The sequence below is a fragment of the Bos indicus x Bos taurus genome, chromosome 11 (assembly GCF_003369695.1).
Source record: "Bos indicus x Bos taurus breed Angus x Brahman F1 hybrid chromosome 11, Bos_hybrid_MaternalHap_v2.0, whole genome shotgun sequence".
NCBI lineage: Eukaryota > Metazoa > Chordata > Mammalia > Artiodactyla > Bovidae > Bos > Bos indicus x Bos taurus.
In genome coordinates, this window is record NC_040086.1 from 62,619,940 (window position 1) to 62,642,574 (window position 22,635).

At 35.7% G+C, this 22,635-nt stretch overlaps 1 protein-coding gene across 3 annotated transcripts in view; it reads left to right on the forward strand.

The window, feature by feature from the left end:
• The window catches only part of AFTPH (aftiphilin), a 74,370-nt gene that overhangs the window by 38,424 nt on the left and 13,311 nt on the right, over positions 1 to 22,635 (forward strand). For 2 of the 3 annotated variants that reach the window (XM_027555632.1, XM_027555631.1), the window contains exons 3-7: positions 10,517 to 10,668; positions 12,517 to 12,643; positions 13,058 to 13,114; positions 16,468 to 16,590; positions 21,947 to 22,007. In XM_027555632.1, coding sequence (XP_027411433.1) covers positions 10,517 to 10,668; positions 12,517 to 12,643; positions 13,058 to 13,114; positions 16,468 to 16,590; positions 21,947 to 22,007 — 520 coding nt within the window. The remainder of the gene's footprint in view (positions 1 to 10,516; positions 10,669 to 12,516; positions 12,644 to 13,057; positions 13,115 to 16,467; positions 16,591 to 21,946; positions 22,008 to 22,635) is intronic. The other variant, XR_003513396.1, reaches the window with a different exon arrangement.

The window sequence follows — 22,635 nt, forward strand, 5'->3', positions numbered from 1 at the left end:
AATTGTAAGTTGTAAAACTTTGATTGTAGATTGAATCTTACCAAGATACAGCAATTCTGTCCTGAACAGAGTGCCATCAAAGTGTACTTTGACAGAATGTTGTGAGAGTCTTTTAGAATTCAGAGCTCAGTTAATGCAGTTAAGCAAACACAGGCAACAGTTCATTGTTTGTGAAGTCAGACAAATGATATAGTTGTTATTTGAAATTTCTTTGACTTTTCACTATGTATGTGACATTGTCCAGGTCCCTATTTTTAGTACTTTCCTTTTTTCAGCCTACAAAAGGATATCTTAACATTTTAATAAAATATATCTTTCCTAGATTGAGACAATCAATTATTGCAACCTTATTGCAATAATTTGTTACTTAGGAAAGAGTCTAGAAAAAACTCTTTCAAATTTCTAAAATGCTCCTAGTCAACCCAATTCTCAAATGTGATTCCAGCAAGCCTCAGAGGGTTCAGACCTTGATGTAAAAACCATAATGACCATTTATTGAGAAATATTCTTCCCCCTCAGTGAATTTTTTTTTTTTCTGAGAACCTGGAGTTCAGTTTATTTCATTTTCCTGTTAACATTCTTATAAATTGTAGAGAAAAGCAAATTAGTGCTGTCTCTAGTGTACAAATTAGAAAAAGGTCAAAACTATTTTTCACTTTTGGGGCTAAGAGTTGAACAAAATAAAATGACAATAATAAAAATCTCCTTACTTTGAAAGCAGTGTTTTTTCAAAAGACCATTATGTATATTGTTCTAACAGTTTTATTTTTTTTAATCTGTTAATCTTCTAGGAAGGAACCTTTATTGAAATAGTCAAGATGCTTTTTCCTAGATATATGGTAAAGGCAATAATGTCATGAACACTGCATTAAACCCTGAGCTTTTGTAAAAATTTTAAAATGTTTCTCTGGGTGTTATTTGAGAATTTAGGTAATTGGGGTAAGTAATCTCTTTATATTAATTGACTATAGAAAAGGAAGCTATGAATCATTTTCTTTTATTAGCCATCTAACTGATAACACTACTGGGAAAATGTTATTAGAAGAAGATTTATCTTGAGAGCTTTAAAAATTGAATGTCCCGAAAAGGAAAAAGAAGAGAATCACTAATACTTTGGCTTATGTTATTTTGAGATTCAGTTATTGGTTTGCTTAGCAGAGCCAGCATTCTCATACTGAGTGTAATGACATATTCACCTTTGTTTATTTAATCACCTGCCTGAGATTTGTGCAGGTTTTCCTTTCTGTAGGTAAACACTTGAACTTATGACTGAAAACATAAGTAAGCAACAAAATAAAGAAATTAAGTAGTCAAAAGGTACAACCTCCCAGTTACAAAATAAATCAGTCCTAGAGATACAATGTACAGCATGGTGATGAGTTAGTAATACTGCGTTTTGTTTTGAAAGTTGCTAAGAGAGTAGTTCTTAAAAGTTCTCATCACAAGAAAAGAAAAATATGTGACTATGGTGATCATTTTGTAGTATATACACATATTGAACTATTCGTATGAAACATTATAAGTCAGTAACATCTCAATTTGAAAAGAAAGAAAGAAATGGAGGTTTTAGGCGTTATAGCTCTTTGCTTGCTTGAAGTATTTGGACAGCAATTACTTTTGTTTTATTTCCTTCAGAAAATTTGAATTTCTGGTCTTTAATTCCAAAATAGAAATACTTTATTAGATTTATCCAGAAATTGTGCAAAAGCAGCAAACCATTTTTTTAGAGCATAGGGAAGTGGTTACTCTTCTTATATAGCTTGAAATTAGGGATTGATAAGTATACAATTGTAGATTGTACTTGATATCTTACTTAATATTTAATGATGGTAAGGCATAAGATAGCCTCTTAAATGGAAGATTAAATTGCCCAGTGGATTTTATGTTTCTTCTAAACTTCCACTTAAGAACAAGACCTAATGCTATCAATATTAAAACTGTTGACACGATCGACTACTGTTTGTAAGGGAGAAAGGAAAACTAACTAGAAATATGTTGAAGGAATTTTAGAAATTACCTTAAAAAATCAAGGTGCTTTAAAGGAGGTGTGCCTTTGTCTAGCCTAAGAGCCAGATTCTAGGATCTTTGGTGCTGGCATTATACACTCCTTTGGAACTTTGAATGAGAGTTTCAGTACACAGTCTCTTTATACCCCAGTGTAGTCATTTATACAAAACAGAGGTGTATTAGTCAAAGGTTCTCCAGAGAAATAGAACCAGGAAGTTGGATGCATAGATGCATGCATGCATGGAGAGACAGACTGACCAGTTTTTTATAAGGAATTTGCTCATGCAGTTATGGAGGTGATCATGGACATCCTAAGATCTACAGTCCGCAAACAGTCTTCAATTGATTGAAGGCCATCCATATTAAGGAAGACAATCTGCTTTACTTAGTCTACCAATTCAGATGTTAATCTCATTCAGCAACACCCTCACAGATATATCTAGAAAAATGTTTGACCAAATGTCTGGGCACCTCTTGGCCCTGTCAAATTGATGCATAAAATTAGCCATCACAAGAGGGAATAATACCATATGTCCATATATAGTTTTCAGTATTTTTGGAAGACCTGTAAACCTGTTTGTAACTGAGCCATATCAGCTGAGAAGCCCTGTATTAGATAGCATGATTTGCGTCAGTGAATAAAATGAAATGATTGCTTGTATATCTGAGGGCTTTCTTCCTCCAAACCCAGACATGGAGATAGGACAGAACTGGGAGTGAGTGTAAATCAGGCTTAGTGCTTTGCCCTCATTGATGAATTAAAACATTTGGTAATCATTTATTTGGTAATCATTTTTGCTTTCCCAGAAATCCTGTATGGGTTGAAGAAAATAAAATATAGAGACATCCAAGGTAATAAAGATCCTAATAGGAAAACAAATATATGAGAAATGAGAAAATTGGGAAAGATAGAGAAATCCTATAAAAGCCAGTGAACCTTTGGAAGGTAGTATAGCCATGACCACATATGATTTTGGGCTTCCCTGGTGGCTCAGAGGTTAAAGCATCTGCCTGGAATGCGGGAGACCCAGGTTCGATCCCTGGGTCAGGAAGATCCCCTGGAGAAGGAAATGGCAACCCACTCCAGTACTCTTGCCTGGAGAATCCCATAGACAGAGGAGCCTGGTAGGCTACAGTCCATGGGGTCGCAAAGAGTCGGACACGACTGAGCGACTTCACTTTCACATATGATTTTTGTGAGCCCCTTCCCCATAAATTCTGTTTTATAACTTGGTATAAAAATGAGTATGCTGATATTAACTATTAAAATGCTCTCATGAACCCTTAAAATTATTGTGGACCCCAGGCCCTGTGCCTACTGCAGAAGTTGGTCCTGGTTATAATACAGTTCAGTTCTGTCGCTCAGTCACGTCCGACTCTTTGTGACCCCATGGACTACAGTACGCCAGGCTTCCCTGTCCATCACCAATACCCAGAGCTTCCTCAAACTCATGTTCATCCAATCAGTGATGCCATCCAACCATGTCATCTTCTGTTGTCCCCTTCTCCTCCTGCCTTCAGTCTTTCCCGGCATCAAGGTCTTTTCCAGTGAGTCAGTTCTTCGCATCAGGAGTTTCAGCTTCACCATCAGTCCTTCCAATGAATATTCAGGACTCGTTTCTTTTAGGATTGACTGGTTTGATCTCCTTGCAGTCCAAGGGACTCTCAAGACTTCTCCAACACTACATTTCAAAAGCATCAATTCTTCGGCACTCAGCTTTCTTTATAGTCCCAACTCTCACATATGTGACTACTGGAAATACCATAGCTTTGACTATACGAATTTGTCAGTAATGTCTCTGCTTTTTAATATGCTGTCTAGGTCAGTCATAGCTTTTCTTCCAGGGAGCAAGTGTGTTTTAATTTCATGGCTGCGGTCACCATCTGCAGTGATTTTGGAGCCCAAGAAAATAAAGTCTGACACTGTTTCCACTGTTTCCCGATCTATTTGCCATGATGTGAAATTATTGATACCTAAAAATCAAGGCTCTGGAGTCACCCTCCTAGATTCAGATCCAGGTTCAGCACTGACTTGCATTAGCTACTTCCCTGAACCTGAGATGTAGAGAACAGTAATAGGACTTACTTCAAAACTCTCAAGATAAAATGAAATTGTACATGTGAAGGTGCTTAGCACAGTGTCTTGCACATAACAAGTATTTAATAAATGTTAGCTGTTCGTGAATAATCTCAGAAATACATTTCTTTAAAATGGCTTTTAAAGGTGCAAGAAATAGTGTTGCCAACTGTTTTGGTGAATAGCAAAATGTAATAGGCAAATGATAATTTGTGTAGGATACCCCTAGTTGGCCTGTATACTCATCTGTCAGACTATCTTGAGAGTGAAACTGCTGCTTCTGGCTAGTTTCCCTTCTCAGAATAGTTTTGACAAGTAGGAATTCTTCTGAGCACAAGTGCACTTCTCTGTAAGTAGCAAACTTTCTCCCTTGGCTTCCTAGCACTGGACACAACAGAGAAAATAAAATGGAGCCTGGTACTTGCCTGGAAGAGCAAGTACCCCACATTTGTCAGAGCCCAAGTTTCTTTAAAGGTTTAATGGCCAGATTCGCTGCTGTTTGCAGGCTGGAATTTGATATGTCAAACGTGACAAACATGGCTCAGTCACCAGTTTTCTAATTCTAAATTCAAGAGAGAACTGATGGTTATTTTTCCTCTTTGAAGTTGAAGGCATTTGAAATTCAAGTAACTGGAGTGGGTAGTTTTTTATTTAGTTGCTATTTAGTTACTGTTATAACCTCAGCTAAATATTTGATATGCTAAATGTGTGTGTACTTTTTTTTGTTACCATCACATTGATTAGGAGTGCAACACTGACTCTTTAGTAAAAATTTACAGTTTACTTTGTCAGAAACTAAATTGTAGTGTTAGATGAATAATTTGCTCATGTATAGTAGACTAAAGTGAAAGTGAAGTCACTCAGTCGTGTCTGACTCTCAGCGGCCCAATGGACTGTAGCCCACCAGGCTCCGCCGTCCCTGGATTCTCCAGGCAAGAACACTGGAGTGGGTTGCCATTTCCTTCTCCAGTGCATGAAAGTGAAAAGTGAAAGTGAAGTCGCTCATTCGTGTCCGACTCTCAGCGACCCCATGGACCGCAGCCTAGCAGGCTCCTCCGTCCATGGGATGTTCCAGGCAAGAGTACTGGAGTGGGGTGCCATCGCCTTCTCCGATAGTAGACTAAATCAAAGTTTAAAAAATATTTCACTTTATTGACTTTAAGGCTGTTGCACATGTTAAATTTCCTTGGCTGGCAGTGTTGAGGGAAAAATTGCATGACAAAAACCTGAAACCTTTGGCAGTATCAATCTTGCTCAAAATAGCAGTGAGTTTTTTAAAATTTAGTGTCTGATTACAGTGTTTTAGAAAATTCGTTGTTTTTTTTTTTTTTTTCCCAAGAAGTTTGTCTGCCTGATCACAGGAGAAGCTATTCTTGTGGTAGGTTAGTTTCTCTTCTTCTGGCATTAATGTTATATTCTTATACCTCTTCTACTTACTAAGTTATTTGGACTATGTTCCATCACATCTTTGAGCTTTATTGTGTTTCTTGGGAAGTAAAGCACTTAATACCCCTAATGTGTGGTTTATACTCTTTGTATTTCATAATATGATCAAGATTTAAGTCACAAATGCCAACTATCAACCAAAATGATCACCAATTTTCAAATTTTAAAATCCTCAAGAAGTAGCAATAACAGATTCTGTTTATATAAGCAGCTCTTAATGACATATTTTTACTTAGGTACTTGACTCCTAACTTGATAGGAAGACCTTAGGGAGCGCACAGAATATTTGGTTATTTAATTTCTTATTACAATATGGTAGAAATTGATATAAATTGAGACAAGTATTTTAATCATAATATAGAATGTTAAATAGTGGTAGAGAAATAGGCTTAATGAGATTTGAACCTAGTTTTGACATTTATTTTATTCCTTGGCATGCCATTTTGTCTGTATGTGTCATCTGTATAACAACAGTAGTCATAAAAGCTATCACTTCTTGAGAACACACTGAGTGTCAAACATTCACTCCTCTAATTTATTATTCACCCTGTGAGGTAGGCCCTGATAGCTTCTGTTTATAAACTCTGAAACTGAGTCTCAGCCCCTTGGGTCCACAGTCCTCTATTGAAGTATTATAATTACATCAGCCATTTACTTACTGGAATTAACTAGTAGTAAATGAAATTTGGCAATGCTTATTACCATGAACAAAATACAACCCTTTTAGCATCAAACTGGTCTTGTGGATAGTTAAAACAATATACTTTAAAAAATAATGATATTATATATATGTGGAATCTAGAATATGATACAAAAGAACCTATTTACAAAACAGAAACAGACTCATAGAGAACAGACTTCGGGCTGCCAAGAGGGAGAGAGGGAGAGAGGGAGAGGGATGGACCGTGAGTTTGGGGTTGACGAATACAAACTGTTTACATTTAAAATGGATAAACAACAAGGTCCTAATGTATAGTACAGGGAACTATACTCAACATCCTGTGATAAACCATAATGGAAAAGAATATTTTAAAAAAATGCATATATGTGTATACCTGTCACTTTGTTGTAAGTCAGATTGGCACAACATTGTAAATAAACTATACTTTAATATACAGTTTAATTTTTAAAAATAAAATGTTAGGAAGTTTAATTTTAATCAGAATATTTGTTAATTCTATTAGCTGCTTTCTTATTGAACTGTTAAAGAGTTCCTCCTTATGGTGGGTGGTACCGTACGTTCAGTTAGTGGATTCTGGTTATTTGAATCTTCATTTTAAATTTTTGGCTCTACCTCAGGGATCAGCATGGAGAAGGAAATGGCAACCCACTCCAATGTTCTTACCTGGAGAATCCCAGGGACGGGGGGAGCCTGGTGGGCTGCCATCTATGGAATCACACAGAGTCGGACACTGAAGTGACTTAGCAGCAGCAGCAGCAGCAGGGATCAACAAACTATGGCCTAGAAAACAAATCTGTCCTGCTGCCTGTTTTAGTAAACAAAGCTTCATTGCAACACACCCACACTTATTTGTTTATGGATGGCCTGCAATACAAAATATATTCACTATCTGGCTTTACAGAGAAAAAAATCTGCCAACTCCTGCTCTACCTCATTCAACAAAAAGATTTGAAGCAATTGACTTGTCATATCTAATCCTAAAGTCATATGGAACTTTCCTTTAAAATTTCCATGTAATTTTATTATTTATGAAAAAAGGTTGGGGAAGAAGTTTAAAGCAAAGTTTGAAAGTGGTTAGGTTTAAATAACATTCTATTTCTTCAATACATTCCACTGATGTGAGGATTTGCTCACTAGTATACCTAAGACCCTGGTGACTCAGATGGTAAAGGATCTGCCTCCAGTGCAGGAGACCCGGCTTTGATCCCTGGGTCAGCAAGATCCCCTGGAGGAGGGAATGGCTACCCACTCCAGTATTTTTACCTGGTTATTTCCATGGACAGTCCATGGGATCATAAAGAGTCAGACACGACTGAACGACTAACACTTTCATATGTAAGACCTGGTAGTTACATTTAATGATTGATCAAAATGATTAAATATGCTTTGAAATCCTTTCTTTCATCCCTAGAGAGATACATATTTTTTTCTATCCCATTAAACGGGTAACAAAGAGGATACAAGAAGATTCTGTTTTAATTTACAGAGAATTAAAATTTGGTCATGTGTGAGTTTTTGTTTACCTTCCCTGCCCAGGAGGAGCAAGTGCTTATTATGTTTCCAATTAGATGGTTATCTGATCCCTTTAAAAGTAATGTCTGTCCATTCCCTCTGTTGAAGCGAGTAAGTGTGGGTCCCCTTGACGCACTCAAATTTCACAAGCCTTGGGATCTTGACTCTACTCTTTACTGTAGGTTTCATAATTGATACTGAGAACCTTTTCCCATATCACACAGATGAATATAATGAAGGTGTTAGACTAACTTTTGTAGAGATAGCAAAAAAGTACCCTGAGACTAATTATGCAGCATTAAGTTTTTTGCTCTGATAACAGTTTTCAAAAGAGATTTTGCTTTGGAAAATAGGTGTATGAAAGTTTTTCCTTTTGTTTTTCATCTTCCTGTTTGCTGACTATACTAAACAACAGAAATCAAGCATTCACTTGTTTTTGTTACTTGGCAGAAAGTACCATCATTTTGTGGCATTTTTCTTGTACAGTGAGTGGCATTTTCAGTGGTGCATTTAATCTTGCAGTAAGCTTTAACCTAACATTTTGTATTTCTGGTTGGTGTTTTAAGTAGTAAGGTAAGCTAAGTTGAAAATATTTTACATGTATCTGAAATAAAGTTAGGAAAGTGGGAATAAATGTTCTTGTAGGTTGCACATACACGAAACCTACTAGTACCTCCCAAATCTAAGTTAGTCTAAATACAACAAGTTTCAATCAGTAAAAATAGTCCAAAATGCCAGTGTTCTCAGAGAAAATACTCTAGGGAGTATGCAAGCTTTGCTTGGAGGAAAGGGAGTGTACTATTCAAAACCCCAAATATACACACCATAGAAGAGTAGAGAAATGGAATATCTAAAAGATAACACAGATAATCAGAATGACAAATGAGCTGTTAAATTTCTTAGTCATAATGGACATTCTTTCCCCCTTTGTTCTATTAGCAGCAGAGATATTTCTGAAAGGTTTTCACAACAAGGTCATACTATATAGCACTGGGGACTACATTCAATATTCTGTGACAAACCATAATAGAAAAGAATATGGAAAAGAATATATATATGTGTGTGTGTGTGTGTGTATATATATATATATATATATATATAATACATATGTATAATTGAGTCACTTTCCTGTACAGAAGAAATTAACATAACATATAAATCAACTAGCACAAGCTGGAATCAAGATTGCCAGGAGAAATATCAATAACCTCAGATATGCAGATGACACCACCTTTATGGCAGAAAGTGAAGAAGAACTAAAGAACCTCTTGATGAAAGTGAAAGAGGAGAGTGGAAAAGTTGGCTTAAAGCTTAGAAAACTAAGATTATGGCATCTGATCCCATCACTTCATGGCAAATAGATGGGGAAACAGTAGAAACAGTGTCTGACTTTGTTTTTCTGGGCTCCAAAATCACTGCAGATGGTGATTGCAGTCATGAAATTAAAAGAAACTTACTCTTGGAAGGAAAGGTATGACCAACCTAGACAACATATTAAAAAGCAGAGACATTACTTTGCCAACAAAGGTCTGTCTAGTCAAGGCTCTGGTTTTTCCAGTGGTCATGTATGGATGTGAGAGTTGGACTATAAAGAAAGCTGAGCGCCAAAGAATTGATGCTTTTGAACTGTGGTGTTGGAGAAGACTCTTGAGAGTCCTTTGGACTGCAAGGAGATCCAACCAGTCCATCCTAAAGATCAGTCTTGGTTGTTCATTGGAAGAACTGATATTAATGCTGAAACTCCAATACTTTGGCCACCTGATGCGAAGAGCTGACTCATTTGAAAAGACCCTGATGCTGGGAAAGATTGAGGACAGGAGGAGAAAGGACAGAGGATGAGATGGCTGGATGGCATCACCAACTCAATGGACATGGGTTTGGGTAGACTCCGGGAGTTGGACAGGGAGGCCTAGCGTGCTGTGGTTCATGGGGTTGCAAAGAGTCGGACACCACTGAGCGACTAAACTTAACTGAACTGATAGATCAACTATATTTCAGTAAAAAATTTTTTATTTTAAAAAATATTTTCAAAATTCAAGTGTTTGTATTTAGGTTCTGTTCAACTATTATGTAATAGCATAACACTTCTTGCCAGCATCCAGTCTTATTGTTCTAAATAGAGAGTATGTGAGTGGTAGTAAGAAACACCCCAGTGTATTGAAAAGAATATGAATATTGACTGGGTTTTTTTGTTTTGTTTTTGCTTTGGGAAGATAATTCAAACTTTGATTGCTTTCTCACTGTATAAGGGGGTAATAATTTCTTCTTTGTAGAATTTTGTAGTCAGTTAAGTAAGGTAATGTTTGTAAAGTGACAGGCATAATGCTTGATGTGTAACTACATTTATTTGTCATCATTGTATCACCACAATTATTTTAAAGTGTTCTATGAGTAGTTATCTTCCCTGGTGGCTCAGACAGTAAAGCATCTGCCTACAATGTAGGTAGACCCGGGTTCAATCCCTGGGTCGGGAACATCCCCTGGAGAAGGAAATGGAAACCCACTCCAGTACTCTTGCCTGGAAAATCCCATGGATGGAGGAGCCTGGCAGGCTTCAGTCTGTGGGGTCGCAAAGAGTCTGACACGACTGAGCGACTTCACTTTCTTTGTTTATGAGTAGTTACGCTTCTTCCACTTAGTGCTTCCTGTATCTGTCTAGTAGTTCCTCCACCCCTTAGCAGTGGACAGAATATCGGTCTGTGGGAGTGAGTGTGTCTATATTAATGATAAAGCTGTGACACTGTTAAAATTATGAAAGTGAAAATAAACTTTTGGGGGGTGTTTTGGTACAGACAGCTTTACTAAACCGCCTGGAGCGAATTTTCGAAGCATGTTTTCCTTCCATATTTGTCCCTGATACTGAAGAAGAAGTTACTTCCCTGAAGCACTTGCTGGAAACAAGCACCTTGCCAATAAAAACAAGAGAGGCCTTAGCTGAAAGTGGGTAAGTAATAGACACTTTTTAGGTCTACTTGTATATTTGTTAGTTTGACTGTTCTCATTTATTAGGTTATCTAAGGTTATTTTAAACTGTTAAGGTTCTAAAACATTAACTTGTTTAAGTTTAAAAAACCATATTGTGCCTAAAGATGTAATTAAAAAATCTCTCTACCTCTCCACTTTTGAGCTGTTTTTTTAAAAAAATTTCTAAAGCACTATTCTATTCAGTCAAATTTTTGTATATTATTTTTTTATTTCCTAGTATGATAGATGAGAATTTAGATCTTACATCTGCTGTTTTCCTCCCTTCATCTTCCCAATACACTTATGTCATAGTTTTTGGTTAAATTGTTATTTGGTATGTTCATTATTATGATCATGTAAATAATGTTCAAAGCTAAGCCACTATTTCTTTTATAGTACACTTTTTTCCTGGATTTAATGATTTCCTCTTTTTTTTTTAAACTTACTAAATCTGTCCCTACCCTTGAATAGCCTGTTAATACAATCTTACTTGTGATAAGACCTATCAAACTGGCCAATCCATTTTTAACCTGGAGTCTTCCATCTTCCAGTTCCTTCCAGTCTGGAATAGATCAGTCTAGGCGTCCTGTCACATGTTGTCTTGGCACTTCCCTTCAGTTAAATCCCATTTTGGTGAAGCACGTCCTCTAATAGCCTTCTTGCGGGGTAGGTGGGGGGGCAGGGGAAGAAAAGGTTCCCAGGAAGTAAAATACTGCTTTATTCTACCCACACTTCACATTTATAATTTAGAGTCTTTCATTGCTGGTGTTTTGATGTTTTACAGTGAAGTATCTTGGTATGGGTCTTTTTTCATTTTCTGACTGAGTACTAGGCACAACTTTTCAATCAGGAAGCTTCTGTTCTTCAGCATTGAGCAGTTGTCTTACAATGCTAGCTACCTTCCCTCCAGTGCCTCTGTTTTCTTTCCAAAACTGCTATTAATTTTTAGATGTTAGAGGGTCTAGATTGACTTTCTAATTTTAATTTCAAAGTTATTCCTGGATGCTTCTCTTATATTTCATTACTCACCACCTCTGGAAGCAGTATTTCTTAATTTCATTTAAGATGAATATTATTTTTGCTTCTTGACTTTTGTTTTGGGGTGATTTCTGAGAATAAAAGGAGATAAAAAGATTGATGTTTTGCCATCTTGAAACCATTTAGATATGTTTTTTAAAAATATGCTAGCTGTACAGACAGTTCATACTCTTAGACCCATGAGATTCATTCTAAGGAAATTACAGAATTCTACAGTAACACACTGTAAAGTACAGGAAGATATTCTTGCCTTACTAGCAATTGGAGCCAACAGTAAAAACAACTTAATTAAAACTGTAGGATTGTGGCTAAATAAATGATGATGCATCTGTCTAATAGGAAGGACATAATAAACCATTGAAAAGGGTACGTATGTAGATAAGGAAATGCTTAAAGTCTGAAAAAAGAATACAGAATTTTTTTGTATACTGTAATTGCATCTGTGTGTGTGGGGGTCAAGACTCAAGGAGAAAACATTAAATAGCTCTAGTAAGATGATGAAGTGCTTAGTGATTTCTATCCTCCTTTTAAATGCTTTTGTTTTAAAATTAAGCATAACATACAGGCTAAATTTTTGCTTGATTGTTTCAGATGAGTTTAACTTATTTTCCTCATGACTAAATGTTGGCTCTTGATTTCATTCAGGTAATAGGTACATATATTTACTCATGTTAGACACAAAATTAATTGGAATGTATAATATTTTATAGTCACTTTAAAAGTAGAATTCATGGTGAGAGCTACTGAGTAACCCATTGTTGGTGGCTTCATTGTGTTGTGACCTTTGCAGGGAACTGCTGGATGTGTGGACCGAGCTACAGGATGTCCATGATGCACATGGCTTGAGATATCAGTGGGGTGGCTCCCATAGCAACAAGAAACTTTTATGCTCCCTGGGCATAGACACCCGAAACATTGTAAGTTTATTAGTACCTTAGAAAATCCTTTAATCAACTTACGGATGTTTTTAAATTCTTTCACACCTCTGTACAAATTATGATAAGCTAGTTTCTCAGAAAAATAGATACTAATTTGTTTAAATGTTCATTTATTTTAAATACGCCAACGTCTAAGTGTAAATCTATCTAGGTTTTTCTCTGAAATTTCTTATCTTTAGGAAAAGATGTTTTCGTGTTTTTGCTTAACTATGATATGAAGGAATTGGGCTAGGAGATCAAAACTGTAACCCCATAAGGGCAATTTAACAATTTCTTCAATTTTTCACTCACAATGTATATAATAAAGCATTACAGAGTATTTTGGAAACTGTTTCATTGTATGACAGATCATTCTCTAAATACATATTCTTTCTCTCTAATATACATATGTAGCTCTTCACGGGCAATAAGAAGCAACCTGTTATAGTGCCCATGTATGCAGCAGGATTGGTAAGTACAGTGATGCTTTTGCATGTATTTCTTATTGTTGCATTTATTCTGTAAAATCAACTTACATAGCTTGACATGGAAAGTGTATTTTAAGGTATGGTAATGGCAACCCGCTCCAGTGTTCTTGCCTTGAGAATCCCAGGGACGGGGAGCCTGGTGGGCTGCCGTCTATGGGTCGCACAGAGTCGGACACGACTGAAGCAACTTAGCAGCAGCAGCAACATGGGACCATTAAGAGAATAAAAGAGCTCATAAATCCCTTCAAGTCTTGATCTGAGGACATTTTTCTGTATTTTATGTATTATAGACACTTTTAGTACTAACTAGTGTTTATAATAGTAGTATAACAGAGAAGGCAATGGCACCCCACTCCAGTACTCTTGCCTGGAAAATCCCATGGACGGAGGAGCCTGGTAGGCTGCAGTCCATGGGGTCGCTGAGTTGGACACGACTGAGCGACTTCATTTTCACTTTTCACTTTCGTGCATTAGAGAAGGAAATGGCAACCCACTCCAGTGTTCTTGCCTGGAGAATCCCAGGGACGGGGAGCCTGGTGGGCTGCCATCTATAGGGTCGCACAGTCGGACACAACTGAAGCGCCTTAGCAGCAGCAGTGTTTATAACTTTTGTAAAATTCACCTTTGGAAGTCTCTTTTAATTTGCTTTTAAAAAGAAACTGAAGTATCTGAAGCCTTAGATATCATTTGTTTAAATGCATTTCTGATTATTTTTAAATAATGCAATATTGAAGCCATGGATATATACAAAAGGTTGTAGATAGCAAATTATAACAAATGAAAATGAGCCAGGACCTATAATTGGTCCTTAGTTTTTCCATTAATGTTTTAAACATGTTAAATTTTCTTTTTTCAGATATGCCAGGTAGTCCTGGAAAATGAGGAATTTTCATTCCGTACCTTATCAAGACTCAGTCACATTTTAAAGTTTGATGTGTTGGTGGTTTTTGGCATGTCTTTGAGTTATTGGTGGATAAAAATGTCCTATTAAACTAAAAATAGTTTAAAATTTTTTCACCAATAACTTGAAAATAAGGAGAAAAATACTGTGTTTAAGAAAGGAAAAAAAAAAAAACTAAGGAACACTTCGTATGGAATTTAAATTTAAAAACCTTTATGTGCATGTGAAAATGAATTTGCTGTGGAACTTGACCTTATTTTAATCTGCAAACTTCTCTATGAATAAGCTCTAATTATTGTTACTGAACTGAAATCTTGCTTTGTTTTGTTTTTGTTGGTTTGTTTTGTGAGATTGGACAAAAGCTTCTTTGAGCTTTTTTTAAAAATCAATTTCTGCTCCTTTGTGAATGGTTATCTTGTATTTTCAAAACACCTTGATCATCCCTACTTTCTTTTATGTTGTAGGTAAATGTAGTCCATAATGTTTCTAACTTCTAGGTTATTTGGATCTCTTTTCTCAAGAAGTAGCTTTCTAGGGATTGTTGGTGGTGGTATTGTCACATTCTGAATAGGAAGTAGGAATTTAATTTGTGGGCACTTTCATTCTGCATGTTGGGGACAGTAACCTATTTAATGCTTCTGTGTTAGACTCAGCACATTAGGCAATTTTTTAAGTTTTATGAAGAGTTAAAGACTCATATCTATGGTTTTTTCCCCTCTCTTAATTACAACCTTTTATTAGTAATGTAGTTTTACCATTTTTGTAAGCTTTTAATACCAAAGTTGTTTTAGTGGTTATATCCTCTCCTCCTCCCTCTTTTTGATGCCTTACATTTAGAAGCATTCTTTTTCATATCTGGGTTATCTGATTTCAAATTTTAATGATACCTGAATTTTTTCCATAGTACTTTACACACGAGATGTTCAATATCTTTTGATCTCATCTGGAGGAATAGTACCTGAAGTAGTCATTTAAGTCACTGGTTCTGAGACTTTGATGTGCATTAGAATTGCTTGGAAGACTTGTTTCAAACACAGAATGCTAGTCACCACCCCCATAGTTTCTTATTCAGTAGGTCTGGGGTAGGAGAAGTTCCTAGATGATAGAGGAGCTACTGATGGGGACCACTTTGAGAACCACTGGCTTTAGGGAGAGTTCACATTAGAAAAGTTGCCTAAGACTAGTAATGGTATACCAAACACATGGAGTCTTTCTAGAAGGGCACACGCCTTTATAATATATATGACATTGAATTAGACCATGAATTTATTTTCATTTTTCAAGATGCTAGATTAAAGCCTTTCACGTGTACTGTTGTTAAGAACTATTGATATATATATAAATTATTTATTTTAGCTTGTGCTCAATTTTATGAAAGTAGGGGGATTCTCCTGAAAGCTTTGTTTTAAGAAATGTATAGATTCTAACTATAAGATTGTTAGACTTAGCAGCTTCCCTGCCCCCCCTGCACCCCCCCACCCCCATAAAAGGAGACTTTTATCTGGTTGATAACTATTCAAGAGCTTGTCATAAAATTCATAAATTCATAAATTCTAAATTTCTAAAATTCATAAAAGCTTGGGCCTTCTTCCATGCCAGTAACTTGGCAATGGCACCCCACTCCAGTACTCCCAGGATGGGAGCCTTAGTCCAAAGAACTAAGGCTCCCATTCTGTAGTGAGCAAGGATCAGACACTAAATTCACGTTGTAGCATATGGATGTCATCACACTAGACATCCATTCCCACCTCTCTAAGTACCACCATGGTGTAACGTGTATGAAGAGTGCCCTTTCCTGCAGTTTTATGTCTGAACATCAGAACAGTATTGCATTCTCAGCACATGGATGTAATATACTGTTTTGCTCACCAAGGCAATGGCACCCCACTCCAGTACTCTTGCTTCGAAAATCCCCTGGACAGAGGAGCCTGGTGGGCTGCAGTCCATGGGGTCGCTAGAGTTGGACACGACTGAGCAACTTCACTTTCACTTTTCACTTTCGTGCATTGGAAAAGGAAATGGCAACCCACTCCAGTGTTCTTGCCTGGAGAATCCCAGAGACGGGAAACCTGGTGGGCTGCCGTCTGTGGGGTCGCACAGAGTCGGACACGACTAAAGCGATGTAGCATCCCCTCCCCCACCATTCCATGTGTTTGTGCATTTGTGTGACAGTGATAGCCAGGCACTCTAAAGCAAATCCAGTTTAAATTACAAGGTCTTGTTTCAAAAAGTTTGGATTACAAAGGTATTATTATGAAATATTTCCCATTAGAGTGCTGTAAGATTTTCACTAAACAAAATTTAAGACTAGTTCCTTTTTGTCTTCAGTACTTTCCAAATGACCTGTGTTCTTTCTGCTTTCTGCTAGTTTAACTTTCTTGTGAAGTTTATGAGCCAATCCTTCCCCCAACTAATGGCTAATATGCCTTTTTCAGGGTATGTTAGAGCCCACCAAGGAACCACTGAAACCACTATCTGCTGCAGAAAAAATCGCTTCCATCGGTCAGACCACCACTATGTCACCAGAAATGAACACATGTACATCTGACCAATTCCAGGTAAAAATATCTGGATGTATATAGATACATTTATGCATGTATGTACACATATGTCCACACACATTGTTGTTTCCCTTAATATATAACTTTTCATTTTTAAAATATTTTTAAAATTTAGTTTCATGATAAATGTGATTTCACTTCTTATTAACATCCTTTGAAATACAATGAGAAAATTCTCTTTAATTTTAAAAAATAGAAAAGACAGTTTGAGAACTGGCTGGTTATGGGTAAGTCCTTTAAACCTATCTAGGCCTTAGTCTTTTTACCTGTAAAATAAGAACTTTGTAGCAAGCAAAAAATCGCTTACAGCTGGTACATTGTATGATCTATTACTGACACATAAATCTGGTAAGTGCTGGATTTTCAAAAAAAAGAAAACATTGCATTTATACCAGCTCTTCAAGTCTGCCATTATGTGTTTTTCCTGAAGCTTGCAAAAATTTTATAAAGTTATAAAATTTAGGTGTGTTATTATATCAATAACTGTTGTTTTAAGAGTTTGAATAAAGCTGTTAAGTTGAAAATGATACAGCCTTTAACAAAATATTGTATAGATTAAGGGAAAAAGAAGGCTCTCTTACCCTTCTTACCCTTTACTTCTTTGGCACATTTAAGCACAAATCATTTCAGTCAAATATATTTAGTATTAAAAATATATTTAATATTAAAGCCCTTCCTCTCATTTTTTTCCTCGGAGAACATAGCTTACTTGGTTTGCTTACTTTTTTGACATCAAGTTAGCAACTGACTCAGTGCAGGTTAAAATTGTTTTTTAAAATATTAATATTCTTAATGAATATTGCCATTTCTAAAATATATTCTTGCTGTGTTTGTCATTTCTTAACCTTAAATATCATCACTAATTATGTCTAACACAAAAATGCATGTTTGGACACCCTTTCCCAAGATGTGTTCCACTGAACACTAATCCCCAGAATTGATTCACTAAAGAAGGGTTCCATAGTGAAGTGAGATCAGGAAATATTTCATATCAAACCCTAAACAAGACTTGGAGGTTCCTAACACGTATATTAAGGACTCTGAAAAATCCTGCAGTGAATAACGCTATTTAATTTTATTTCATTTCTCAAATTTACTTGGCCATAGAACCCTTTTCTGTAGGGATCAAGGAAGAAGAGCTTATAACACCTGTAGAACTAGTGTTTTGAAGAACATACTTTGGCAAATGATTTTGTAAAGCAGGGTCCTGCCTTTTCAGGTGTGTTTCAAGAAACATGTAATATTACTGCTGTGTACCACTGTGGTTTATACTTGAGCTTAGCTTCAACGTCCCTCTGAAACCAGTTTATTACTGTCACTGAATTCATGGGCATGGAGACCTAATGCATAAAATGCCTGGCCTTACTGATTGGGCAACAGGCAAGGAGCCTTGGGCAAGATGTCTCAGTAGGCTGAATCTGTCCTTAGCGCTCTTCCTTTCATTGGCTATATATTGCCCTCTGGCTATCAGCTATTCTCACAGGCCTGCCATGTCTGTGCAGATTGCAGAATTACAGCACGTTCTCACTTCTGCCTCAGTCGGCATTCTTTTCCAGTGCTAGGTGTTAGGAAAGTAATTTGACTAACTGCCTGGTATGTTTTCTGGAAATGGAGCAGTTCTTAATTTGAGCCACTTGTTGTTATTTTTCCTTGCCTTCTCCTCTTCTCCTCCATCCAGCCATTTCTATGTATTACAACCCCATAAGCTATTGCTTATTTTATTAGTTAGCTGTCACCTGTCACTTTTGCCTAGTCATACCTCGATATAATTTAATTACAGACTTGATTAAAAGTCTAGATAACCTAATAAAAAGCATGTGTGTTAATGGAAGATTTTTAGTAGAAATCAGCGTGTATTAATTTGATGGCAGTTAGTTGCAGCTCCACAAGGATTCAGCTGCTGCCATTTCTGTATATACATATAGACCCCTATGTACTTATAATCAAAGGACTGTCTCCCTAGTTATAGGCAAGTATGGGAATTTTCAGTGACATTGAAGCATATCTAACTTTTTTGCTGGAAGATGGAACTTGGTCTCTTGCTATTTATATTTTTTAAAAGCTCTTTTTAATCAAGTACTTCCTTTTATTGTGTTTCATGTACACTTCTCTTTTTTAAAAATACACATCAATATTGAATTAACAAGTTTATTCTATACTTTTTATGGTATTTTGTGATCCTTATGGCTTTAGTTTTTAGGCTTTGGAAAACCAATGAAAACAGTATTTCCCAATGGAAGTTCAAAGTTATTTCTGAATTGAGTTGAGCCTATGTAGGTCTGCTGTCTAACATTCAAACTGAAGATTTCAGCATGCATATCAGAATTTTGTGCTGAGATGCCTGACCTCCATCACTAAATTGCATGATCTTTGCTTTGGCTCCATACTTTTGATTAAGGTTAAAATACTCAGCAAACATCTGAAATACATTCTAAAGGTTCTCTATATAAAGTGTATTTCTTACCACTCTTCCTTGGCATACAGTGTATTTATTATTTTTCACATAACATTTTGGCTATTCATTCTTCCTCCTAATGATAATTTTCAGGTGAAACAACCATAAACATTAGTGCTAGAAGCTTAGCAAAATGTGTCAGCAAAGACCTGTTCAATACCTGAATTTTTTTCCCCAAAAAAGCATGTGGCAAACCTTCCTTTTATGTTTTGGCATCCTTGAACAGTGACTTTCAAACTTAGCATAGTGGCATAATTCTCATTATGTCTGCATGCTTTTTGATCTGTCTTTTCTATTTCAGTTTGGTACCTGCTAAATGTCTATCTTTTCTTTCAAATGAGTTTGTACTCATCAGTCTTTTTGCCATTACATCTCTTGTTTAGAAATTCAGTATTTTACTGATATCTGTTAATGTGGGGTTTTTATTTTTTTTTTATTTATTTATTTTTTTTTTTGATTTTTAATAATGTGGGGTTTTTAAAAAAAGATAATTTTACCTGGAAAAAAAAAACAGTTTACAGATAAAAAGCACGTAGTGATACTTTTTGTTGTTGTTGACATCTTTTTTCACTGAATTTCAAGGTCACACCAATCACAGCGCCATACTGATTCCCCCTTAGTAAGGTTAGGATGTTAACCATGCTTTATTCACTGCCGAGTGGAGTCAGCGCTCTGGCTAGCAGTTATCCGGCTGGTTACCACCAGCAGATTTCCTCTCTTAGGCTGCTTTATGTTGCTGTTTCAGTTGTGAATCAGAATTTGAGAGTTAGAAGAAAGAAAAAAATGACAGTCTAGCTCTGTACTCTCGTTTTACAATTAGAAAACATATTTGGAAAGACAAAGTAATTTACCTAAAATCACATGTCAGTGCTGTTGTACTTAGGACTAGAACCAAAGTCTCCTGTCTCTAGCCTTTTCTTCCCCCTCTTTTTATTATGAACTTGTCTCCTTTCGTCTCTGCAGTAATCATTCATGCCACATAAAGTTGTTTTTAAATGTTTCATTCCAGTGCTTTCTCTTTGAGTTGCCTGCGTGTCAGTTCCATTAGTTAACCTGTAATTATTTAAGTATCTGTTTTTCATCTGTCTCAATTCCACTAAATTTTGATTCATGATTTAGTACCTCATTATTATAATATTGGTTGTGTCTTAAAAATGCCATACATGTCTGTGAAAAGTAAAATTCCAGAAAATCATTGAAATATTTCAAAACATACAGGTTCTTGACATCATACAGGTTCTTGACATCGTTTAGATAAAACATGTTAATGAAAGAGCCTTGCTTCGCTTTACCCAGAAATTTTGTTATTACATAAATCTGAGTTCTGTCCATCTAGTCAGTATTGAATAGTTCTAAAGGTTTTTTTCCTGACTGAGAAGTAGAACAAGTTGAATCTGTTGGAATACCTAGAGCTTTTTGTTTCTTTTTGAGCTCAGCTAAAGAAGATCTTTTATAAATGTTATTTATCAGTCTTGCAGGTAGGTTATGAACTAGATTTTCACCAGGATTTTTAAAATTTTATTTGAAACAATTATAGATTTACAGGAAGTTGCAAAGATCATACAGAAGAGGTGCCTTGTATCTTCACCAGTTTTCCCCACAATCACATTTTGCATAATTATAGAATAATATCAAAACCAAGAATATGACATTTGCTCAATATGTGTGTATAGTTCTATGCTATTTTTTCATGTGACCACCACCAGTCAAGATACAGCATTTCCGTCTCCTTCACCAACCCCCCATTCCACCTCTCTCTCATCCTGGCTGCCACTATCACCAGTATTTTATTTTATTTTGTTTATATCTCCAGGCCTGACTTGATATGGGGGAGACCAAATGCTTATAGTAACATGCCCGTCATTGGTTATTAAAGCAATTGTATTATAATACCATAGGGTTAGACTTTCAAAATTAGCCAGTTCACGTTCCTTTCCTACAGGGAACAGTGTCTTTGTCTACAGAGAAAAAATGATTATAAAGTTTTAATAAGTGCCTACCTTACAATGAGCAAACAGGAAAAAAAAGATGATACCATGTTGATAGTAAGAGTCTAGTAAAAGGTTATTTCAATAAGTGTTGCCAACACCACCCCCAAAATAAAAGAGGAAAATGCATTTTTTTTTTCCCTGTCAGGAATATTCTTAAAGCATGGATCATTTTTTTAATGTTTTGTACTACCTTCCATCTTATATTTATCATTTGCTTATTTTATCTTTATGTGTTTGGCAGTTAACAGAGTTTTTAAACGTAGAATATTCAAATGAGTTCTGAATTTACTTTTCAGTACATTATTTTAAAAATTAAATTCTAATACTGATTATAAGTAATTTCTAAATTAGAGGTTATAAGTTTTTTTTTTAATGTGTATATATATAAGGAAACCAAATAAATTAACATCCATGTTTATACGGCTAGTTACTTAGTCCTTAATAATCCAGCTTGCTTCCAATTCAGTATGCTACCTTCTCTGTTGCCTTGTATTATCTATTAAGAAAGTGTAAGTGGTTAATTATTTAAAATAAAATAGATCACTCTTTAGTGAAAAAAGATCAATGAGGTTTTCAAGCCAGTAGTTTAAATTATGATTGGAGAATAGATTGAAATCTTGATAGAGAATCAGTCTATAAACTTCTGTTTGAAAACGTAAGGTAATTCCATTTCTCAGATACACCATTTTTAATGTCAACAAGCTGTACTGCTTATAAATTTTGCAATTTCAGTTTGTGTTAATATTTGTAGATAACCTTCTGAAATTGTAAATTATCCCAACTTTGTCTTTAGGTATTTTATTGCCTAATGATCTTGCTATAATAGTGTTTTGTTCTGTTTTTAAGGATTCTTTATGTTGCTACAACCTATACTGATTAATTTTGATTTTTTGGTTTTCAACTCTAGGAGTCTCTACCACCCGTCCAGTTTGACTGGAGTAGCAGTGGCCTTACTAACCCTTTAGATGGTACGTCTCTCCGTAGAGCCTCTAGCGCCAGAGCTAGAGTTAAGAAAGCTACAAAGTTCAGACAGACTTCTCTCTGCTGATTTCCATTTTTGTTTGAACATAACTTCTTATCTTTGGAAATTCAGGCTTTCTTTCTGAATAGTGATTGCTCAAAAAACCAGCTGTTACTATTATTAACATTATTAATGTCCATATATAAGTAGTAGTAACCAGATAAAATTTTAATTTCTTTTTATCTTAAGTCAAAGAAAAGCTTCTTTATTTCTCACAAATATCTAGGTAGTTTAAATAACATTTTAGGTAAACCAATTTATTTGAAATTTTTTTCTGTAGTTTTAGTTTATGGAATTTTTTTGGATGCCAAGTCTTGTGTCTAGAGGCTGCTTTAAAGCACAAAGCACAATTATTTAACCAAAAACAATGTGCAAATAGATCCATATTTATTGACTCAAAGTAGTTTTCAGACTTAATAATATTTTATAGAGCACTTGTATGCAAATGAAAAATGAATGATTTTCATGCTCCTTTTCTAAAACTTAGCTCAAAATACTAGTAGGTAGTTCCAGAAATAATTGGTTTTTCCTATAGCTTTAAAAGAAAATCCTGAGGAAGGATTAACTTATTCTAA